The sequence below is a fragment of the Suillus bovinus genome (genome assembly GCF_016758785.1).
Source record: "Suillus bovinus strain UH-Sbo-P2 chromosome Unknown EDB93scaffold_3, whole genome shotgun sequence".
NCBI lineage: Eukaryota > Fungi > Basidiomycota > Agaricomycetes > Boletales > Suillaceae > Suillus > Suillus bovinus.
The window spans coordinates 466,126-479,432 of NW_024542059.1; the positions used below are offsets into that span (position 1 = coordinate 466,126).

General features: G+C 47.9%; 6 protein-coding genes across 6 annotated transcripts; 3 read left to right on the forward strand and 3 right to left on the reverse strand.

Moving 5' to 3' along the window:
- Positions 1–131: 131 nt before the first annotated feature.
- Positions 132–2,298, forward strand: EDB93DRAFT_1237767 (40S ribosomal protein S7; the record flags this gene model as incomplete). The annotated part of the gene is made up of 8 exons (XM_041451461.1): positions 132–213; positions 301–435; positions 486–775; positions 823–1,281; positions 1,378–1,432; positions 1,598–1,841; positions 1,901–2,128; positions 2,178–2,298. 8 exons carry the CDS (start codon positions 132–134, stop codon positions 2,296–2,298), a joined length of 1,614 nt encoding a protein of 537 aa, XP_041312725.1.
- Positions 2,299–2,445: 147 nt separating this feature from the next.
- Positions 2,446–4,482, forward strand: EDB93DRAFT_1117385 (P-loop containing nucleoside triphosphate hydrolase protein). The gene is made up of 6 exons (XM_041448377.1): positions 2,446–2,572; positions 2,650–2,806; positions 2,866–3,035; positions 3,089–3,182; positions 3,244–3,819; positions 3,873–4,482. Exons 2-6 carry the CDS (start codon positions 2,737–2,739, stop codon positions 4,073–4,075), a joined length of 1,113 nt encoding a protein of 370 aa, XP_041312726.1. The 5' UTR covers positions 2,446–2,572; positions 2,650–2,736; the 3' UTR covers positions 4,076–4,482.
- On the forward strand, positions 4,413–5,482 carry EDB93DRAFT_1117391 (alport syndrome). The gene is made up of 3 exons (XM_041448378.1): positions 4,413–4,665; positions 4,720–4,908; positions 4,965–5,482. The coding sequence occupies exons 1-3, from the start codon at positions 4,511–4,513 to the stop codon at positions 5,353–5,355; spliced, it is 735 nt and encodes a 244-aa protein (XP_041312727.1). The 5' UTR covers positions 4,413–4,510; the 3' UTR covers positions 5,356–5,482.
- On the reverse strand, positions 5,469–7,461 carry EDB93DRAFT_1325083 (uncharacterized protein; the record flags this gene model as incomplete). Its single annotated transcript, XM_041455027.1, has 2 exons — positions 7,363–7,461; positions 5,469–7,315 (listed from the first exon to the last, which is right to left on the reverse strand). The coding sequence occupies exon 2, from the start codon at positions 7,293–7,295 to the stop codon at positions 5,469–5,471; it is 1,827 nt and encodes a 608-aa protein (XP_041312728.1). The 5' UTR covers positions 7,296–7,315; positions 7,363–7,461.
- Positions 7,462–9,022: 1,561 nt separating this feature from the next.
- On the reverse strand, positions 9,023–10,523 carry EDB93DRAFT_1245554 (ribosomal protein L3-domain-containing protein; the record flags this gene model as incomplete). Its single annotated transcript, XM_041452328.1, has 7 exons — positions 9,023–9,088; positions 9,141–9,430; positions 9,484–10,095; positions 10,146–10,239; positions 10,296–10,382; positions 10,446–10,455; positions 10,519–10,523. The coding sequence occupies 7 exons, from the start codon at positions 10,521–10,523 to the stop codon at positions 9,023–9,025; spliced, it is 1,164 nt and encodes a 387-aa protein (XP_041312729.1).
- Positions 10,524–10,670: 147 nt separating this feature from the next.
- On the reverse strand, positions 10,671–13,006 carry EDB93DRAFT_1117407 (uncharacterized protein). The gene is made up of 11 exons (XM_041448379.1): positions 12,683–13,006; positions 12,584–12,616; positions 12,510–12,529; positions 12,440–12,454; positions 12,347–12,389; positions 12,108–12,143; positions 11,900–11,959; positions 11,715–11,849; positions 11,436–11,664; positions 11,327–11,378; positions 10,671–11,270 (listed from the first exon to the last, which is right to left on the reverse strand). The coding sequence occupies exons 1-11, from the start codon at positions 12,750–12,752 to the stop codon at positions 11,067–11,069; spliced, it is 897 nt and encodes a 298-aa protein (XP_041312730.1). The 5' UTR covers positions 12,753–13,006; the 3' UTR covers positions 10,671–11,066.
- Positions 13,007–13,307: the final 301 nt, after the last annotated feature.

Consider the following 13,307-nt stretch of genomic DNA (forward strand, 5'->3'; position numbering starts at 1 on the left):
CTCAACACTTTTGCTCAGTACCAAGTCTTCTTGCACTACGCTCTGGAAAATGGCTGCTGTATTTCCACAGCCGGCGGAGGAGTCCTCTCTCGAGGAGAAGATCGCTGCTCTGGCAAAGCACTCCACTCTTTATGAAATCTCTTCCTTCAGAAGAATCTAGTGACCCTGTGATTCAAGCCTTACAAAGCCTCGCCTTCGACGGAACCCCAGATGGTGGGTGAGGGCCTTTCCTTCTCTACTGTAATACCTCACGAATCAACGGCTTCTTCAAGAGATCGCTCAAAATTTCAAAGAGGCAAGGAAACGACTACTTCAAAGGAAAACGCTATCGAGAAGCCATCAGCTTCTACACGCAGGGAATTGATGCCGAGCCATCTGATAATGTATTGCACGAAGCTCTGTTATGCAATCGTGCCGCATGTAATCTCGAACTAAGTGAGAAATTAGGCTACTGGCTCGATAACGAGGATCTGACCAAATCGAAGAGAACTATGGTTCCGTGCTTAGAGACTGCTCGAAGGCACTTATCCTGAATGCAAAGTCTTCGAAAGCCTATTACCGCTCTGCTATGGCATTATCCGCGCTAGGGCGATACGAAGAGTCCCTCGATTGTTGCGAGAGATGTCTGGAGTACGACCCAGAAAACCAAGGAGTTAGGTCAGTCCGCGATAGTTCCGCAAAGGCCAAGGCAGAGAAGCTCCGCAAAGAGTGTGAAAAACAGGAACGAATACATAACAAGCAAAGGGAGAAGAAACTCTTGCAGGTGGCGTTCAAGGTACATTCTATCTCAGTCTCGTCACCGGTCGTCTCATCATGCTTCAGGAACGCAATTTGTTTCCCGTATACAACCCGAAAGGGTCATCAGAGAACCCATACGAGCCTCATTTTGACCCAGATGACCCTGAAGGAACGACATTGATAGTCCCCGTGTTCTTCTTGTACCCACAATATGCGACATCAGACGTCATAGCACATTTTGTCGAAGATACCACCTTTTCGACTCATATTTTTCAAATGTTTCCGCCCCAGGCGCCTTCACCGAGCTGGGATAAAGCTGGGCAGTACGTTGCAAACACCCTCGTGGTATACGCGATAACAAAAAGGAAGCGGCTACTCAAAGTTGGCAAGAAGATGTCATTGAGGGACGTGTACAACGTCGCGAAGGCGAAAGAAGGGGAACCTGACGACGGATTGGAGTTGAAAGATGGGTGTTTGACGTTCGTTATTGTTCCAAAGGGAGAGGTAGAGCAGAATTGGGTAGATGAATTCAAGCGGACACGAGTCAGCTAGACACGAGTGTAATTGAACAGGGGTGTTTCCAATTTGAGAAGCACGTGCACAATGAACGTGTTGGTCACTGTTTGGCACGATAGCCAGACACCATACGGTAAGACTCATCGCAAAAAAGACATCGACGAAGGCGTCAAGCTCGGTGAGTACGAATTGCTGCTTATTATGGCGTCCAACTGTTCAGGATGGATGAACATATCGAGCTGCGGAGCAAAAATCGCGGTTGAATCACTTTGATTGGGTGGATGCAAGTTATGAGGAGTGGATGCTGACCATAGGATCACCTACTACAGGGCCTCTATTCTAGCCATGTCAGTCAACCACAAGATCCTCCGTACTGCAAATGCACCCACTACCTCCCCTGATGAAACTGAGGTTTCCGTCGCTCAGGCCCTAATCGACCTCGAGAACAATGTCCCTGAACTCAAGACTGAGCTCCGCGCTCTGCAAATTTCTGCCGCACGTGAAGTTGATGTACGAGGTGGAAAGAAGGCTATTGTTGTGTTCGTTCCCATTCCCCAACTAAAGGCGTTCCACAAGGTGCAGCAGAGGTGAGGATGGTTATCTCAGTGGGAAGGTACCATTGTAATCGGTCTCCCGGACCCCGCAGACTCACGCGTGAGCTGGAGAAGAAATTCTCTGACCGCCACGTCGTTTTCGTCGCTCAGCGCCGGATGCTGAGCAAGCCTACCCGTAACTCGCGGGTGAAGCAAAAGAGACCCCGCTCTCGTACACTCACGGACGTCCACGAAAAGATTCTCGAGGACCTTGTCTTCCCGACTGAGATTGTTGGCAAGAGGACTCGGGTATCTGTTGACGGATCAAAACTTTTGAAAGTGTAAGTGGCGTGCTGGATTAATGTGAAGCGATATTGAACAATATTGCAGCATCCTTGACCCGAAAGATGCAACATCGCTCGAGTACAAGCTTGATTCGTTCTCTTCGGTATACCGCCGTTTGACGGGCAAGGACGTTACGTTCGAGTTTCCCCCTGCAAACCAAGAGTAGATTACGCGATATCATGACACATGTTCCGGTTCCTTGCATTCTCCGATTAAAATAAGGACATACTGCTTATGTCTTGTTTGCGTGATGTGCTGTGATAAACATAATATTAATGTCAAAGCGCTGCCGCAGAATGCTGGGCGCTGTATATGTGCCTGCTAAAGAGAACAGGCAGTGTTAGTTCGGCTTGCAAATTTCGTTCAAAGTCATAACCGGATTATTATATGAAAGAGCTCTTGTGAGCGCTGGTAGCTACAGCAAATTCGGCGTGATTTCGGCACGTGGTTTTTGTATCGCGTCTGCTAGTGTTTTTGACTTGATTCATTTCATTGTCTTCCCTGCTTCCGTCGCTAGCCATTTTCCCGTTTCCTTCTCTCTTCCTCCCGCCCTCCGTGGCACTCCTTCCTTTTCCCACTGTTCTGCATTGCGGAATATCCACGCATGGACCCGTACTCAAAGTCCAGGTATGAACATGGGATAGATGCCAAAATTGTGGTCATGGGCAATACAGGTTCGTTTGTTCGGATACCAATCGAACATTAAGGACTGACATGCTTTCATTTAATAAAGGTGTGGGCAAGACCAGCCTGCTCCATCGCTACACTCAGAACAAGTTCGATCCTAGGAACATGACATCCACGACCGGGGCTTTCTTCGTAACCAAGAAAGTTCATATCGATGGTTTGAAGGTTCGACTACAACTATGGGATACTGCAGGACAGGAACGATTTCGAAGTATGGTATGAATTCACTTTTATTTGTGACCCCTCAGCTGCTTTACCAGCGTAATCAGGCCCCCATGTATTATCGCGGAGCAAATGCTGCACTTCTCTTGTATGATATCACGAATGCCGCTACGTTCGAGGACATTCGGGGATGGTTAGCTGGTGCGTAGCACTACATTTCACTTTGGCGATTCTTTTCTGACACCGTTACTACTCATTTCAGAGCTGAAGAAAAATTGTCCGCCAGAGCTTATCATTTATATCGTTGGTTCCAAAGCCGACCTACATCACCACAGACAAGTCACATCTGATCTAGCCCGCCTATCACTACATACTTGGTTTCCCCCACCGCGCCCCCCAACGCCCCCTCCGCCTCCTCCCCCGCCATTGTCGACGCTATCTTACATTCGCCCTAGATTCACATCCTTCACTAGCATCAGATCAGTTCCTCTAAACAACCCCTCAATGAGGTCTTCTCCGCCACACAGCGCGTCCTACTTGGATCCCGCGGTTAGCCATTCATCGCAATCATCTGTGCTCAAGCGATGCAACACTGGTGCTGGCCTTCCGAGAGTAAAGACGACGGCCCCGGCCTTGAACAGGTCAAAAACAGAGGCTTCTCGTTCACTACAATCGCGATTTGGTTCACACTTTGGGCTACGTGCAGGAGGGTATGACGCTGCAGATAGCAGCAGCAATAGTATAAATGAAGATGAGGAAGATCTTGATGTCGATGACCAAGAATGGGGACTTCACAAGGGTATGGAACTTTTCGAGGTTTCAGCTAAAGATGACTTTGGTACGCGTGCTCGATCCCCAATTTGATTCTCTCGTTCACCTATTTGAATACAGGCATCGAGAACCTCTTCGAATCATTGATTACTGCAATCATCGAGCGGAAGGATATCATTGAGCGCGAAAATGAACTCAGGAAACGTGATAGTGTCTTCCTATCGACTATTAGCGCGCCGACGTGGGCCGCTCAGGCCGAAGAAGAGGAGGCACGAGAGAAGGCTCGTTCCACTCCAGGAGGTTGGAACTGTTGCTCTATGTGATCTTGTCCTGCCAGGTGTCAATACTTCTCAGCTATCTGCTGTCCTTCTATTCATCTGCATCTTACCGGTCCGGCACACATTCTCACGACTCGTTGTCCAACATGTTCTCCCGTCACATCAACCTGATATTCAAGTTCTCTTGTTTTCTTTTCGTCTTTACAGGATGCTATGTTCTTTATGCCACTTTCTATGATTCCTATGGGTTCACTCATACCATCGAGCCTCGGGACCACTGTTTGCAATACTATTATTCACTTCCTTATCTCCTCATACCATATACTACTACCTTAAGTAGATACAATTTGTGCATGTGTCTATAGTCAACTCATTCGGCAATCTTGGAAGCTTTCCAATCCTATTCCAAGCTGTAGTGTTGAGAACACCAAAAAAGGCAGGTAGGATCCTAGTAGATATCCCTTTAATTCCTCGACCACCATGTCCCTCCTTTCTTCTAAGCTGATGGAAGGAGAACAAGTAGACAAGGTCGACAATGTCTGCACGCCAGAGCACTGTTTTCGTGCTTTCGATGCATTGTACTGCGCGCTAACATCTAGCAAGCCCATTTCACCCAATTTTGCCGATGAGAAATAGTAAGTAGACCGTATGTTCCAATCTGAATATGTGCTATAGTTGTGATTCTCTAGTCCATTATTTGTGACGTGGAATACCAGATCATCTCGCGCAGATCGACCACCCAGACTGAGAGGTTGCATCGGCAGTTTCGATGCCTTGCCACTTAGGGAAGGTCTTGCAGAATACGCATTGATCAGTGCATTCAAAGACTCTCGTTTTCGGAAAATAGAACGTCGAGAGCTTCCGTCTCTCGAATGCGGGTGAGTGCATCCCGCTTCTAATATATATGCTGATGCATTCAGTCGCGGCGCCCCAGGATATCCCTTTTGACCGATTTCGAAGACGCATCGTCATATCTAGATTGGACTGTTGGCACTCACGGGATCTACATTAGCTTCCCGAATCCATCATTATACCCACCATCTTCGACCACTCCTTCTCCTTTATCTTCCTCAGCATATCTACCGCGATTCGGTTCCAGGGACACTCTGACTGCGACATATCTCCCAGATGTCATACCTGACCAAGGTTGGGATAAGGTTGAGGCTGTGGAAAGCGCTATGCGTAAGGCAGGATGGAGCGGCGCTATCACGGAAGAGACGTTCAGAACCGTGAAACTTCGACGATACCAGAGCAGGAAATGTGCGGTTGCCTGGGAGGAGTTCGTCCAGTGGAGGAGGGAGAACGGCGATGACGACATTTCATGATCAAATTCCATGACCCAAACGACCATTGTAATGTATCACCATCAAATTTCCGCAGCTTGTACAGATATTAGGTTAGATGGGTGCATGTGCCCTGTACGTGAATGAATTGACAACTATCGCCCACCACTCCCGTTGTTGCCAAATATGCTTTCCCGCAGCCTGTCCAACCGACCACCCCATCCGCCACCAAAGCGCTGTTCAAGTTGTAAAAACACCTTTCGCAGCTTTCCCGCATCATTACCGGTGACTTTGGCGAAAGATACCAATATCCAGTAGATCAGTCTCTCACTCGGCATGACATCTGCGGGTAAATTTATAAAAGCCTTGAACACTTGATGGAGATTCTCGAGGTTCCAATCATTTTTCTGGATAGGGCGGAGACGTTCAGATAACGATCCGGGAGCGGTCCGCAGGAGAAGCGGTTTCTGCGCATGCCGCGCGAAACCGAGGAATATTCCCCGGAAAGCAGCAAGGGTTGGCTGATAGAGGGAATGTTCACCTGTCTGCTGACTGAGAAGAGCCTTCGGTTCCCTATTAGGTGTAGAGAGCATGTCCACAAATACATGGAGCGCCTTCATAATTTGTCCATGATAGGCAAAGGCTTGAATCAAGGAGGTATATGTGATCTCGTCGGGTATTATATTGCCCCGAATAGCGATGCCCTCCACATCTAGCAGGTACTTGATAGCTGCCTCGATATCATAATCGCCTACATTGAGCTCCGGTTGCAGATTGTGGCGTAGCACGCGATAAATTGTTGAAGCGACATCCATATGCCCATTCCAGCCATAGGCCCATATACATGCGTTGATGCCATCCAGACCAGGCTCGAAGCCTTGTTCTCTCATCTTCTGCAGAGTTGATCGAACACCGGACAATTGTTTTGTTCGTGTATAATAGCGTAGCAATGATAGATGGGTGATGCGGTTTGGTGGTAGCCCTGAGGCTCGGAGCAGATTAGATGCGTGGCGGATGGCACTGGGGTCAAGCGAGCGGCCAGCAATGTAAAGTAGGGTTGTGTATGTAATGATATCGGGCTCTACATGGCCCAAAACGGGCTGTGGGGCCAGATTCTCGTCGTCGCTTGAGTCGTCAGAGGGCCGTGGTGCAGTCATTCTACTGAAGATTTCCACAGCTTCCTTGTAATCTTGGAGGCTGCATTTCCGCCATCGCCTTCCTGCACAATGTAGCAAGGCATTCCACTCCCATAGGTGTATGGGGTACCCAGACCGATGTAGCATCGTCAAAACAGCAGAAAGTCGTAAGAAAAGGGTTCGTGTTCGAGGTTTTGTGGAGGCAAGAAGGCGGGCAAGATGATGGAGATGACGCTGAGGTATCTTGGGAACTCCGGACGCGTGGTGAATATGATGGGGGAACATGACTGTCAAGGTATGGTATGCCTCCCACCCATCCGTCACCGAGGTTGCTTTCAATAAGCTGTCCAATAATTCTTGCCGTGTCTCCAGTCGGTCTGGTGGTGTTTCTTCGAGCGAATCTATGAGATTTTGATAACCAGTGTGGTGAGGATTGGGGTGATGATGATGTGGGTTTTGTCGCCCGTAAGTTGAACGGATGCCAGCGTGAATGTGGATAGCTTCGATGTCTGGAGACTCGTTTGTGGGCGACGGAGCGGGGGGCATCGAACCATGTTGTCCAGATAATTTTAAAACGCCTGTCTGTTGTACAGTCGCGTCCGAGTGATCTGTCAATGTTGCATGCCTGACCAGAGCGTCGTCTGCATCGCGCTCGCTCCCAGCGCAGTTCATCTCTCCTTGAGCTCTTTCCTTCATCATGCGAGCAACATGGATACGACGATGGACCTGGAAAGTGAGAGACGTTGCCTGTCGCCGAGCGAAAAGTTGTTGAGCTTGACGAAGCCAACATGATACTTGCGATGATGCAGGCGACAATTTGATGCTCGACGTGGAGCCTGCAAGCATGAATATCCAGTGCAGTCATCCTGTGATAATGATGAGCATTACTCCGTAATTCATGTCGCGTACATACCGCGACTGGCACTGAATGAAGATGCTGGAAGAACCAGGTGGAACCCTGGTAACAAATACTAATTGACGCGCTCGAATGAAGTTGCAACTTGCAAGTGCCAAAAACAGCACATAACTCGAAAATTTCGGAGTCTGGGCGCTAAATCTGAAGCTACTACTGCACGACATCTTTCTGCACTGAATTCAATTCAACGATGCTTCATTCCATCTATTTAATCGTGTCCACTGTCGATGAGACATAATCCTCAGTTTTGAGGGCATAATTGACAGCCCTGAACTTGGATTTTACGGTGCTTAATTTTTGTATGTTCTTACCCTGCTAGTAAATTCTCTGGACACAGGCTCAATCCATAGCGATGTCCGTCTGTGGCTCATGGTTTCAGATTTCTGAACAGAAATGGTTCGTTAGGTACAATTATATTGCACTGCAAGGCTGCTCATACGGTCACCGCGTCAAGACACTCCGCCGGGTAAAACATCGCTTGTTGCTCTGAGCAGGTCAAGAAGCAGATGGCTTCATGCAGGCTAAGACACCGAGTAAACTTGGCAGCAGGAATGAACTAGGTCATTTACAGAAGGTAGGCTGTACCACAGCTCTCGGGTACGGTTGCTCATTACCCAGTGTACCCTTAGCATAAAGGTCAGGCCGGCTAGACAATATGGCTTCCAGAAAGATGGAGGATATATATGCTGTAAGTCTTCTACAGTCAAGTGCGAATGCAAACACTGAAAGAAGACGACTGAAGGCGGAGACAGAAATCAGAAATATGTATCTCTATGTTGACCTTCTACGTTTTGACTTTCCCGCGATATGCAGAGAATGTGTCAGTTCCGCCTTTTGAATGTACGCTGCTTTGACGTTCAACTCTCCGTAGGAGGCCCAGAATCAGGCGACAATATCATTCGCACCTGTACTTTCTAGCTATTGTGCTACAGATCCACACCTCTAGGCTATCCTTGACCCCGACATTGCACGCCGGAACGCTGTAGAGAACAAGCATCACCGGCTAGCGCAGAGTCACTGGGGTAGCCTATACGACAGGGCCCAGACTTGATGCCAAGATCAGAGATAAACCTAATGTGCGCAAAGCCTGACCGTCATGCACTGATACCTTTTTCACATGTCGTTTGTAGGAATTTCTTAATTATTCACCTTCCCAGGAGCTTCTGTTATATCTTTTGCAACTCGTACAAGCGCGCAAGCTTAAAAGTGCTACTAGCGAATACTCGAGTCAATTGACAACACGTGCGATATCTTATAGCGACAGCGGGTTGACAGACTTTTTGATTGCACACGATTGGCACACGAAGTGGAAACCAGCCGCTTGGTAACCAGCTGTATCAATATCTGATAGGAACAGTGGAATGGAAGGATAGATTTGTATTGAAATTCAAATGGCTCTCGATATTAGTAGGACTGAATGATTCTACTGGGGTTGTGACAGTAATTTGTGAATAAAATGATTGCATTACCGTGATATATGATGATGGAACATGACGATGAACTCGGGAACATACTTTCTCCTGACCTCTCTCAGACCACTCCAGAACTCATCGTCATGCATGCAGACACATTGATTTGGCTGTACTAGAGCATAGCATGGATAGTCGTGAAAAAATGTAAAAAAACATAATGCCTAAGTAGTACGTCAAAAATGCAATCAATCCCTGGCCTTGAGCGTTCCCAGGAACGCGGCCTTTTCCTCGAAGGTTTGGAACGCTCCATGCTGAATTCAAGATGTGAGATGATTCCTTGAAGAGATAGCACACTATACTTACGCCGAACTTCGATGATGTATCGATGAACTTGAGCTGCACCTTCTCGAGGTCCCGACGCGAGGTGTGGACCATGAGTGACTTGCGGAGGGTGATGACACGCTTCTTGGTACCAGGGACCGAGCCCTTGAGCATCAAGAAGTCGTTCTTCACAATACCGTAGTGGGGGAAACCACCCATAGGCGTGATCGTCTTGTTCGTGATGTCAGACTCCGTTGAAGCGTTACCCTCATTATCGCCAGAACCGATACGGTAAATCTTCTTGTTGAGCTCCGTACGGTGGTGGTAGCCGTCTGCATGACTGCTCAATACCGCGACACCAGAAAAATAAAGCAATGCGACTTACTTTGACCAGCACGTGCGACAGAGAACATGACTTTCGAAGGATGCCATGCACCAATACAAGCGACCTTGCGGAGACCCTTGTGAGTCTTGCGAGGAAGCTTCTTGGTACCCCAACGGTGAGTAACACCCTCGAAACCATGACCCTTCGTGACAGCAATAACATCAATCACTTCATCCTGCTCGAAGAGACTAGACACCTCCACAGGCTTCTCAAACAGGCCTTGTGCGAACTCGACCTTGTCTGCGATAGAGCCACCGTTAACCTGGATCTCCATGAGGTGTGCCTTCTTCTGGCTGAGACCGGTCTTGCGAATCTGGGTGTGGGCGAGGACACGGACAACAGTGCAGTATTTGCGGATACGCTCGAGCTCACGAGCGGTGATCTTGCCGTCCTCTGCGTGCTTCTTAGCATAGCGAGTGAAAGCCTTCTTCTTCGACCGGTACCAGTTCTTGTAGAAGCGACGTTTGACTTCGTCTGATAGATGGGATGCCCAGACAGTGGTGAGAGTGCGGAGGCCACGGGGAGTCTCGACATAGCCAACGACACCAACAACGATCATAGGAGGAGTTTCTATGATTGTAACTGCCTCTACGACCTCACGTTTGTGCATCTCTGTACTCTCTTTAGATCCAAGATATCTGGCAGTTGAATAGAATACGCACTAGAACCAGGACGGTCGAGGTCACGGACAACATGGGTCATACCAGCCTTGTAACCCATCATGGCGGTCAAGTGAACGGGCTTCTTGGGGTCATCCTAAAGTAGGTGCGCTGTTAGACCAGTCTTGGACGAGCATTATCAGACTTGCGCACCTTAGGGAAGGACTTGACCTTACCGCGGTGGCGTGCGGCACGTTTACGGGGGAGGAAACCGAGCGAGCCATGGCGGGGGGCTTCGTACTGAACAGATCAGAAAGTATGAGTCTCTCGAGTTTGCCAATTTCTCCATGGTAGAAGACCAACCTTACGGTGACTATGAATGCAAAATTCTTGTTAGTTCAATCCTTTGATAATATTGTTTTCGCAGCCTGCTCACCTCATTTTGAAGGATCTTGAGGACGGTATCGGATGCGAGCTTGGCGTAGTGAACAGTACGCAAGTTTACTGGCAGTTGCCGGATCTGTGGCTGATGAACTGTACAGTCCACAACTTGAGTTTGTCCGTCACCTATTTTGGAAGTCCCCTAACAGCTACAACATGCCCGCATACCCACAAATCCGACACCGAGTGATGCGTACTACGTAGGAGTTTCTGTAACATGATGCGGATCAAACACTTCGGATGTGACTCAGTACTTCGTAAGTTGTGTCATTGCAATACACGGACCCAATATGCCAGGTGATACCGTGAAGCAGTAGTACCCTGCTATCATCCTTCCAGTCACGGTGTAATAAGCTCCAAACCCAGATGGCCACGAAATCTCAAAACTTGGCAGGTTCAGAGCTGTAGCATAGGCAATATTTGCAGCACAGAGTCGCTCCAGACGAGTGTTCATGGAAGTACCGCGACCAATATTACAATTGTACATGTTCTGTAGTATGTACAGAGTATCTGTGATGCATAATCAACTGGAGATATCTCGTGCTACATATCACTGTCAGTCGACTCTGGTATGTATTCCTGGAAAGCCATTGGATGTATGCTATCGCCATCCTCAAAGCTTGACGTGAGCTCAGCATTATATTCCCGAATGCTAAGGATGAGGCGAGGTCCTGTCACAAACATCTGCAAGAGCGTGGCAAATTCAAGATAACCACGATAAATCTGAGCTCCCAGAGAAGTTGAGGCCTATAGTTGATGATGATGAGTCCTCAAATGTAGATGTTAGCCACAGATTGGCTTACAGAGAAACGTGGAGACATTAAGCCAATATTGAGGCTAGAGCTAGCAGCGAAGCTAGCGCGTGTGGAAATTCAGCGGAAAAAGATAGCCTCATTGGAATAACAGGCTCACAATACAAAGTAGAGGACATGAGTCTTGAGTAACACCGCGAAACAATCACCAATGATGTTCCATCCTGGCGATTGCCTTCGCAGTTCACGCAGGTGTTTTACAACAGCCCAGATTGCAAGACCCAGTGTGAGGACCTCCCATGCAGTAGCTAATGCATAAGCCTTGAGCATCCGAATTTGTTGGGTTTCATCGATTTCGTAAACGCACTGTGTGCCGTAGAGGATCACCTCTGGTATTCGTTGTATGAGCCTGATGCACTAGTGTCTTTGATTAACTTACTTATCGAAAGAAGGCCGGTTCCTGCGACAGCAATTACTGAGCAGAAAACAGTACTAAAGATGAGGCTCGCAATGAGAAGGATGAGTATCTTTCTCGATCGCTGATACATGGCATATAGCCGAGAGATCATGATGACTTGCATATCGTGTCAGGCGATCTGATATAGCTGAGGTACCGTAGCTCACCACTCAACATGACATTTACGGGCAAAATCGTCCACAAGAGTACGAGGTCCATGGCAAAGCCTGAAAAAGCCAAGTCAATCGTAAGCCTCCCAAGACTGAATCCTTGGAAAACTTACAACTGTTTCAGTCAGCATTTAGCATCAACAAGCTAGTCAAACTCACCCCTACGTAGAAGTGTGATTAGTTGATAGGTATCTGTGCAAAACACTCACCATGTCTGTCGTAAAGACTCCCGGGAGATTCACTGCATGCCACCAGTCAGAAGAAACGAACGCGGCGCATCGTGAAACATACCCAACATGTTGCAGCTGAATGTGAGAGATGGCTTATTAGTTTAGTGCCGACTTGGTAGCCTTGCGAACCCACACAGAGTATAATACTCCAAAGTAGCGCACCTAGAATATCTTGAAATCAGCACAAGTTGCCCACTGCGTTGACAGCGATTACGCACGATGATATATAGAGCAGTCATGAGAGAACGGCGCTGCCTCTGACCCGAATATTGACTATACCGCTTTTCTCTTGTATGAAACTACTCACCCAGATCAATTCATACTAAAACCTATTTAGTGAAATTCTTAATGACTGCTTGGCAATAGGATCAACTTACCTCTCGACCGATTGTCAACACTGGAGAATATCATAATGACATTAGTACTCCTTCGATGAGAAGATCTTGCTCACCCCAGTCGTATACCACTGTAGCGGACGATGCAACTGCGGAACCAAAGTCAAAAATTAGAGCGGGAAATAGTAAGCGCATCAACATTGATCTCTACGAACCCACAAAATAGTTGAAGATGCGGTACGTATCGGGTGACCAGGAACTGGGATACGTTGGAATCAAAGGCATACTGCAAGTGGAAGCTTGTTCGCGAGTGGCTATCTCAGTGGTGGGTATGCAACGGACTAATCATGCGACCAGCGAGAATTATATACGGTGTCGGTAAGGTCCAGGCCGTAAATGAGTGGATTAAGTTGGTTTAAAATTGACTTGCGGCAAAATAGCAAACCCCAAGTTCAGGGCTGACATTCGCGCGCCCTATCGGCGTGTCAAGACATGTCAGATATAGGTCGACTAGTCCGTCTGGTGACTATATCTCACGGGTTGGAGGAAGTCTGCTTATCCACCCAAAACCAATTTAAATTTTACGTCACGCACAAAGTGCGACGACTCGCGGTCAGCTGAACCCCAAGTCACGTATGTAATTGTTTTCTGGGCATCTCGCACATCACAAGTTTCGTCTTACGTGGCATCAAAATTTTCCTGAATTTTAGTTGTGAAACTTTCTCGTAAATCAAAGTTACATGAATGTTAAGGCTTGTGCTGAAGCGCTGAAGTCACTTTTGTAGCAACTGTGACATGGCTACCTCATGAGTGCATCTTCCACTCCAGTCTGGACTTCAC